This window comes from Populus trichocarpa, chromosome 1 (assembly GCF_000002775.5).
Source record: "Populus trichocarpa isolate Nisqually-1 chromosome 1, P.trichocarpa_v4.1, whole genome shotgun sequence".
NCBI lineage: Eukaryota > Viridiplantae > Streptophyta > Magnoliopsida > Malpighiales > Salicaceae > Populus > Populus trichocarpa.
The window spans coordinates 16373621-16382886 of record NC_037285.2 but is presented as its reverse complement, the minus strand read 5'-3'; the positions used below and the strand labels follow the sequence as shown (position 1 = coordinate 16382886).

At 35.6% G+C, this 9266-nt stretch overlaps 2 protein-coding genes across 3 annotated transcripts; one reads left to right on the top strand and one right to left on the bottom strand.

Annotated features, from left to right (window-relative positions):
- Positions 1–336: 336 nt before the first annotated feature.
- On the top strand, positions 337–4992 carry LOC7470563 (protein tesmin/TSO1-like CXC 6). Its single transcript, XM_002299681.4, has 8 exons — positions 337–672; positions 974–1084; positions 1345–1522; positions 1841–2194; positions 2605–2708; positions 2816–2907; positions 3529–3903; positions 4516–4992. The coding sequence occupies exons 1-8, from the start codon at positions 470–472 to the stop codon at positions 4569–4571; spliced, it is 1473 nt and encodes a 490-aa protein (XP_002299717.3). The 5' UTR covers positions 337–469; the 3' UTR covers positions 4572–4992.
- On the bottom strand, positions 4828–7790 carry LOC7470562 (protein CURVATURE THYLAKOID 1C, chloroplastic). Of its 2 annotated transcripts, none has more exons than XM_002298189.4 (8): positions 7664–7790; positions 7443–7554; positions 6576–6670; positions 6277–6363; positions 5630–5692; positions 5416–5453; positions 5223–5300; positions 4828–5095 (listed from the first exon to the last, which is right to left on the bottom strand). In XM_002298189.4, the coding sequence occupies exons 2-7, from the start codon at positions 7543–7545 to the stop codon at positions 5246–5248; spliced, it is 441 nt and encodes a 146-aa protein (XP_002298225.3). In that variant the 5' UTR covers positions 7546–7554; positions 7664–7790; the 3' UTR covers positions 4828–5095; positions 5223–5245. The 2 variants fall into 2 exon arrangements, with proteins under 2 accessions (XP_002298225.3, XP_024454673.2); XM_024598905.2 differs by having other exon boundaries at positions 7443–7578; positions 7664–7770.
- Positions 7791–9266: the final 1476 nt, after the last annotated feature.

Genomic DNA, 9266 nt, shown 5'->3' with positions numbered 1-9266 from the left:
TATTTTTAATTTTTTTTTGTTTTGTATGAATTTTGTAAATTGATGTAAATTATTTTTTTATAAAAAATCATAAATCTATTTTGTTTGTAATCATTTTAATTTAAATAAAAAATGTGTTATAAATTTAAGTGAAAGTTTATTTAATTAAAAGTTAAATTTTAAACTTTAACAGGTTAGAACATTTAACTTTTGAGTGTTATTTTCACCTGCACTCATCGTTCTGCAAACATGGTATAAACCGTTGATTAATCCTAAACTTAATCTTCGCCGTCGCTTCTTACAGTAAAAGAGGTCAACATGCAGAAATATAATGGAAATACCCCACAGTGTAAGCCATTAGTTTCCTCTTCCACATTTCAAATCTCTCCCTCTCTCTCTCTGAATTTGAAGTGTCGATGGATTGAAACGATAAAGGAGATTACCGTCAAAGACGATTGAATCAGTTGAGAAATCGATAAATGCAATTACAATGACATCATTTTTCCCGCCAGAAACGGTTGAATCAGTTAAACGAGAACTAGGCAAATCGGATTTCACGCCGAGAAAACTGGTTTTCACGGAGTTCGGCTTGTCTCCGGTCGTCAGTGCCTCTCCGCTGCATAAGTCGCCTCACGAGAGGCTCCTCTTGCAAACCAAGCTACATGTGCTTCCGCGTTCTCCATTATCCTTTAAGTGAGCTCTCTTTAATTATCTTTTTTCTGTTTCGATTCACATTAGTTACTTTTATTACTAGTTGATTCGAGGTGGATGTGATTAATCTTGATTTTACTCTCTTTGAGATTGATAAATTGATTGTTTTAGCTCCATTTGAAGTGTTTAGAAGTGTTCAATTTCTTAGTCAGGCTTGCCGTAATTGTTTGCTTAAAATTATAGAATCTTGATCACAATAAGGAATTGTTGAAATCGGAAAGCTTTACAGCATTTGGTTGATATGTTATCTAATTTTTTTTTTCCTTTTATCTACTTCTTGCAGGAAGTCAGAGTCTCCTAGAATATCTCTGCCACAGGCTAGAACCAAAATAATTAATGGCACTCCAAAGAGTCATAGGCAGTGTCATTGCAAGCAATCAAAATGCTTAAAGTTGTGAGTACTCCATTTGCGGCTTCATTGTGTATTTGTTGATGAATTTACTTAGTTATCTTCTTCGTTGTCTTCTGCACCTGTAGTAGGGTTCTTGTAATCAAAACCTTTTGCCTTGCAAATGGTACTATTCTCATCCAATCGGATACCTCCAAATGGATTTCCTTTACTGAATGCTGGATAACTAGCATGTGTTTTATAGTACGTAGTATTGAAGTGCATTTTCTATATCCGACTAAAAATTCTCGTCCACAAATTGGCAGGTACTGCGAGTGCTTTGCTTCTGGATCATATTGTGATGAATGCAGTTGTGCTAATTGTCATAATAATGTGGAGAATGAGGATGTGAGGAGAGAAGCTGCTGAATGCATCCTAGAACGTAATCCAAATGCTTTCAAACCAAAAATAACTGGCAGTCCGTGTACTCCTCCAGACGATGGGGTATGTAAATTTCAATTTTCTTGCAGAGAAAGATCTGTTTATTCTGGTTCCTAAATTTATCACCCGCCCATGGGCCATTGCGAATTGCGTATATATTAAATTATTTAGATAACTTGTATCTTGATTTTGGACAACAATTAGGATTTTCTTGTTTTATTGTGAATGTTGTATGGTGTTATTCAGTGCAATATCTCTTGTTTCTTTCTTTTCACTGTAGCCATCATTGTGCAATTAGGCATCTTTCTAGCTGTTGAAAAAGATTATTTTGTTTGTGCCTTGATTGTTAACTGCACTGAGAATGCTTTGCTATAAGTGTAGGATGCGGCAAAAGATGTTTTGGTAATGGCTAAACACATCAAGGGATGCCACTGTAAAAGAACTGGTTGCCTCAAAAAGTATTGTGAGTGCTTTCAAGCAAACATTCTCTGCTCTGAAAATTGCAAATGTGTCAGCTGCAAAAATTTGGAAGGACGTGAGCTAGGAATGGTTGTTACCTCGGAAAATCATTGTAAGACCAAAGCCTACATTCAGCAGGAAAATGCTAATTCATCTAGTGCTGTTGTATCCTCAAGCCATATCTTCTCTCAAGAATCCAGGAAAAGAACATTTCGAGAACTATTTGATTCAAACATGAGAGATACAGAAATTCATGAGTTTACAAAACATTATGCGGTGAGTAATGTTTCACATGCTGACTCAAGTACTGTTGTTACTAGATATTTGACATGAACATCAAGGTTGTTATTTCCATATCAGATTGATTACAAGAGCTTATTTTAAATGTTGATATGATGAAAATGATCCTTTAGCAGCTAGCCTTGATTTAATGACAATGGCTGTGTGCTTGTATTGCATCTACGTCTTGATAGACTACAATTTTTTTTTCATTCAATTTATTTCTTGGGATATTATCTTGATCTCAGCAGCTTGAATCTCCATCTTTATTGCCATGTTTCTTGAATAGGCTTAGACATTTTGGATTCCCTTTATTTCCTGTATATTATCGTTGTCTGTGTTGACTATGGCTTCCACTTACCTATCTCCCACCTCTTTTAAATTTTGTTTTTTGTTACTCTAATCAGGTTAATCCAGTTGGAGTTCATGTTTCAATCCCAACCTTACGTGCTGATTGTGTTTGTCAAATTGCTAGTTCTGCAGCATTGGGCTCTTCAAAGCTTACATACAGGTTAATATATTTGCCACTGATTCTTTTTTTTTTTTCCCTGACTGTTGACAAAGTTTTATGTTTCTTAATCTCAATTTGCTAACTAGTGTTGATGATCTCTATACCAGATCTCTCTTAGCAGATGCTATTCATCCATTGGACACTAGAGAGCTCTGCTCACTTTTGGTGGTTGTATCAGAAGCTGCAAAGTTTCTTGCTGGTATGGACTTGTATAGATAGACCCACTTATTCTTATGAGAGGTGAAGAACTGAAACAGACATGCGCACATTGAACCCTCGAACATATGCATACCAAAATATGATCCAGATTATTTCCATCTCTCTCTCTACTGAAACCAGTTATTCACTTTCATAATTTACCAATGGGTTGTTGGCTTGTCGTGGAATTGGTTTTTGCATGGGGTGTTGTCTCAGAATCATACATTGCCAATCAACTTTATAAACAACGAACATTCTGATGAGTTCGACATGTTGCTTGTCACATAGTAACAAATAAAAATTACTAAGCAAATTCATAGAAAAACCTTTTCAAGAATTTCTCATCATGTTCAACAAGCTGTCTACGTAAATGAAGGGTACTGCAAAAGTTGCAAAAACCTGTTATTCTGATTTCTGCTGGAATTCTCATTCCCACCAATCTAATTTTGTTGACAAATATCTAGTTGCCAACCCAAGCTCTATTCGTTTGTACAAGCTTATTTCCTTTTCTATGTTTGTTTACATGCCCAGGTCTTTGACGTAAATTCTATTGCATCTACTTGTAAGAGTAATGCGAGTAATGGAATTTAACACAGTTTAATAATGCATTTTCTCTTTCCAGACGAACATTGCAAGGCACAGATAAAAGAAGTAAAAGAATACCAGATGGCCTGTGATCTTGAGAAAGATTGCAAGAAAGAACCTGATGTTCATCAAGTTGTGCCTCATAACCAATTTCCTGGGAGCCGAACTGATATAACAGTCATGGATAATTCCAGATCTTGTGACATTGACATGCAGGATGGAGGGCCGTTTTCATCTGAAGAAGATTACTTGATGTGCGACAAGAAAGACAAATTGTTCACAAGATCTGCTTCCCTAGACCAAAATCTGAATCATGGATGCAATGAAAATTTCACGAAGGAGCATGAAAGACTTGTTTTGACATGTTTACGGGATTGTCTTGGAAAGCTCATCGCTTTTGGAACAATGAAAGGTATAGGTCTGCCCTTCCTCTTTCTAAATAGATACAAAAACTACCAGTTTGAAAGCTTGTCAACAATTCAACATTAAAAACGCATACTACAATAAATAGAACCTCCAGGAAGTCCATCTACGACTAGCTACAAGTAGAATCCAACAATTTGATGTTTGAGTTGGGAAAAAAATGTGAGAACTTATTTGAAAGTTGATAAAAAAATATTAAGCACATATTATCTCCGAGAAGAATTAATATTGAACAAAGAGTACATTAATGTAAGAATTCAAGGATTGGTGACCTTTTATTCTGAAGTACCAGCTTCATATCGATTAGTGATCTGTTTCAAATTTGCGTAATCAACTGGATTTAGATCAATAGAGGAAACATGCACCAAGATTCTTCCTCATTCTCTCTAATATTACATGTTATATAAATGAGGCTTTACAAGCGAGTCCAGTTTCCTATTCAACACAAGCGTCTTGTTTTTTTCCTCGGTGCTCATCAATATATATATGTAAAGTCAGGTTATTTTTCTTTATTTTTTTTTGCCTTCTGTCAATTGACCTATAAATCAATGTGACTTCATGATCATGTTTTTTGCATTGCTGGGGAATTGTATTTCATTAGGGAGTCGGTTCGAACATCTTAGCACTTGCAACATCAAAGCAAGACCTGAAACCTGATTGAGAAAGCTACTGCAATGACATGGTAGAATCTCATGGCGGAGATGACCCTGAAGCATTTCGTCCTGAAGCAATGTTATCGCCACCTAGTGGTCACAGTCGACCATAGAAAGCTGTGTTTTTCCATCATCTCATGCACGTCACATACAATCAAAATTGGACAAAATATCCATGAACTTCAGTTGGGATAAAAGGTACTGTAGATGGTTGCATCGACTGAAAAAGGTGATATACGTCAACATCTTTTCAACACTGGTTCAATTCAATAGCCTTCTGATGTAATAAAAGTAGGGAATAGTCAATCTCATTGCAAGAGTCGTTTTTGTCAGGAGTAAATCACATTACAATCCATCTATTTTCCATGCCCTTTTTGTAGAAAAACTTTGATTCGTTTTAATCAATCCTTCTATTCTTGTGTGAATTTCCCAGAGTTTTTCTTACTGGTCATTGTCTAGTACGAGGTCTGGTACGATGTTAAGCGTTCTGGACTTGCATTGAAGCGTAAGAGCTGGTGGCCTGAAGGGCTGAACGCAAAGTGATGATGACATGCAGGATGGGAGAAGACAGTGATTAAACTCGATGCATAAAAAGCTTGGGCCACCAAATGAAAATGCTGGTATGCCAACAAGGTAAAGCTCAAAAGGAACACACCTGACTACATTTCAAAGCATGATTCACTGGCCTAAGATATCTCCAACCGACTTCTTAATGATCTGGAAAAGCTCTTCCCTATAAGCCAAAAGGAACACCCAAACAAAACAAACCATGTGAAATTCCTGCAAGCCGAGGTATATTTTTGTAACATCAACAGCAACAAAACCAAATGGTCAGTGGTTTTACTTACCGATTGGGTTTGAGCAAAAGATATCGATATACAAACCACTGAAATGGATGGAAAATATTCAGGTTAGTATTATATAACAGAAGACAAACGAACGCTCATTAATTTTTTTTTTATGAAATCATTTGGTCCACGAACAATTGTTGCAAGAACTTGAAACTTCTCTTTCATTTGTTCTCGCGTTCTCAGAAACCACAAGTTGGGTTATATTACTTACCGAAGAATAAAGGATGCCAACGAATTCTAGTGCACTTGGGACAACAGGCAACTTGTCAACGGCCTATGCATAGAAGGGAAACCACAGATAAATAATTTGCTTTCTTTTCATGGCGGAAGCCAGCAAGATGACTAAGCTGTGTGCTGACATGAATATTTAATTTCAAAGGACTTGGCTACAAAAAGCACGAAAATAAGGAAGCCATCTGAAACAAGGCAATTCTGAAACCAGGGGGGTCATAAAGAAAAAAGCTTCACGTTGCCTGAACCAGAAAAAAGGTTAGCGCTGATCTATCTCTTGATACATGAAAAAGAAAAATGAGAGAAAAAGAAACGCAGTGGATGTTTCTAGTGATGACCACACAAAAGCTTCAGGGGTGTTTAGTGGTTGGTTTTTAAAGTTTTTTTCACTCGGAAATGCATTAAAATAATATTTTTTTTTATTTTTTAAAAATTATTTTTGATATCAACACATCAAAATGATATTAATTTAAAAAAAAAATTCAAATTTTGCCCAACCTCCATTTAGACCGCAAAACCAAATTAATAGGGGCTTAATCATCATCGATCTCTATGGTACTTCTTTAATTATAAACTTTAATCACCATTGCTCATCTAATATTCAAAAGAATGAGTCATGTAAATCACCGTGATGACATTTGCTGATGCCCAAACAGCTACCAGTGCTGCAAAACCCAAACCGACAAGGGGCAGCCTATCTTCAGAATCGTCCCACTGTTTCGGACCAATCAAGAATATATCAGACCACATTTTGAAGATTTCAAGCATACTTTTCTATCACCAACGAACTTGAGAAGATTTCAACTTTACAGAACATAAGAAACCACGACAAGAAGCTGCGTACAGATAAATGACATAGCAGACCACATTTTGAATACGAAGAGAACAAAATCAAAGAACAAGAGAAGGGAGAGGTTAACACTCACAATGTTTTGAACAGACTTAACAATGCTGAGGGAGGTTGATGACTCAGAGCTTTCCCCGGTAGCCTTCACGACAACAGCAACACAGTTCTGTCTCTCTACAGTGCAAAATCATCGAGACTCAAGCAAGAATGGCAACAAAAGCACAAGCATCAACACGATAAGAAATTTAACTGGGTGAACTACAGCAACTTGCAACAATATTACAGCGACAAAACAAGGATAGGCAGTTCCTTGTGCATACAACAGACTTTGCAAGTTTACCCAGTTGCTACAATCATTAAAGTGTAAAGTCTCGTGGATAGAATGTCGAATCTTAAAACCACAGAAAATCTAGATCCAGACAATTGAAAACTTTGCTCCCAGCTCGCCATGAATCATTTGAGAAAAGAGCCCATCGCTGAGAATAAAGGTAAAGAATTTCCCCGTTCAGCCTGTTGTTTTCAATAATTTGGCCCAATATCTGAGACCTCACAGAGACTAAGGTTCACATGACTAAGTAAATGAAAAACACTAGCAAATTAGCCCAACTCTTGCTCTCCTTCTCACTCTATTTACATTGATCGTGAGACCTTATATCTCAATTTTTTTCAACATCAGTAAGCAACAGCATACACTCCCTGCCCATGATAACGCTTTAGTTTTCAATGACACAAGTCCCAGAAGTAGCATCTTAGTCATAATCTCAAGACACACAAGCTCATCACACTCTGCTAGTAACATTAAATTCTGCTAATGAGCATAACCCAGTTCTACAAGCTACTAATATGTTTTACTGAAATAAGCAAGATGACTTGAACAGTTGAACTAAACCATAAAGCTTATGAACGTAAAATGCAAAGTAGATCCTTTAGAATCCATAATTCTTACCTTTAATGGTAGAAAGTGGGAGCTTTTGAAGAGTCCTGAAAGGGATCCTTTTACTATGGACCAACAACGGTGGAGAAGGCAAGTTTGCATAAATGGAAGCCATGTCTTCTTCCTAAAATAAAACAACAGAAAGAAACTATAAAATTTTGAGAGGTTTATGAGATAAAGCTGAGATTATACTCCATAGTTTAAAAAAGAAAAATGGGTTTCAGAATTTGTACTTCTTTGATTGCGAGAGCGAGAGAGAGGTCGAAGCGCCACACAGAAATGTCTAGGTTTTGTTTGTGGCTAGGAGCTTTTTGCCCTCATTATCGACCAATTTAGTGTATTTTTTTTAATGCTTTTGCATTGTGTTTTTAAAAATACATTATACTTATATTTTTTTATAACATCAACATAGTAAAATCATTAAAAATATTTGTAAAAATATAAATTTAATATTTTTTAAAAAATAAATAATAATATAAAAGGTACTTTAAAAAACAAGTTTAACTGCATTACTAAATACAAAATAATTAATAAATATAACTATGTATCATTTCAAAGAATATGAGTTAATTTCGAACACAAAAATAAAAAAAATACCAATTTTATAAATATGTTTTCTAGTATTATTAAAAAAAATAGAGTTAATTATACTTTGCCTTTTATAGTTGTTTTTATTGTTTCGTGCTTTAAATTTATTTATTTAAAAAAAAAAACCTAAAAAGACATTGTTTTGGGTATGCATGGCCGAAAAATGTCTTATTCCCTGTGCAGAACACATATAGCCTTGCAATTCTTGTGTTGTATGAGTTTTGGCAGAGTTTGGCCTCATTTTATCTTTCTCATGCCTCTAGAAAAATCTAAACACCACACCATTCTCCTTCCCTGAATTTGTATTTAATGCTCAACCAAAAAATACATGTTTTGACCCTTTGAAACCACTAAAAAACTAGTGCAGAAAGATAAACACAAGCATACTTAGTTAAAGTGTACAACTATGTGTAGACACAATTTTGTGCACCTGAAATTAAATAAGCACGCGTGCACAAATATATGATTTTATTAAATATATGAATGGGTACAATCTCTATGTAATATATTCTTTCAAAAGAATATGACAATCCTCTGATTCTTCCCTTGGATTTGATGTATGGCGACTTGATTTATTTGAGTAATCAAGCCGAGATTTGTGCTTTGCAAGAACGCGAATTTGGGCGTGTATTGCGAAGCGAGATGTTGTGATTTGATGCTTTGAAGAGTACCTTGATTTGTCTTCAAAGTGTTGTTGAAGAACTCTTATGGGGCGTTTTGTCTTGATCCAACAGAGCTTCGTTCTTGTTAAACTTCAAGCGTAGATGAAGGAGGCTTGAGAACTCTTTGAGAGAGCTTCCTTGCTTGAAGAGAGAGAGAGCGAGAGCTTCCTTGCTTGCAGAGCTTGTCTTGAAGGAAATTTGTATCTCCCAGAATCCTTTGCCTTTAGGTTGAGACCCTCTATTTATAGAGATCTGTAGGGGCTCTCAGGTCCTTTTCCAATGCCACATGGCATAATTTTATTGGTTGATATTTATTGACGGGATCTTGCATTTATGAAGAGATATCTGATGGGATCTTGTATTTATGACCAGATACTTGAATATCTCATCCCAAGTGTCAACTTTTCATTGGCCAAGAAATATATGAAGGCTCATTTATTTTCCATGTCATTTATTTCAATTTTATTTTATCCTTTCTTTTAAAGAATAAAATAACACATGGCGAAGTTTGATTGGTAGAAAATTTGTGTTTCTACAGATGCCCCCTCGAGACAAGTTCACTTACTTTAGAAACAAGTGGGCATGT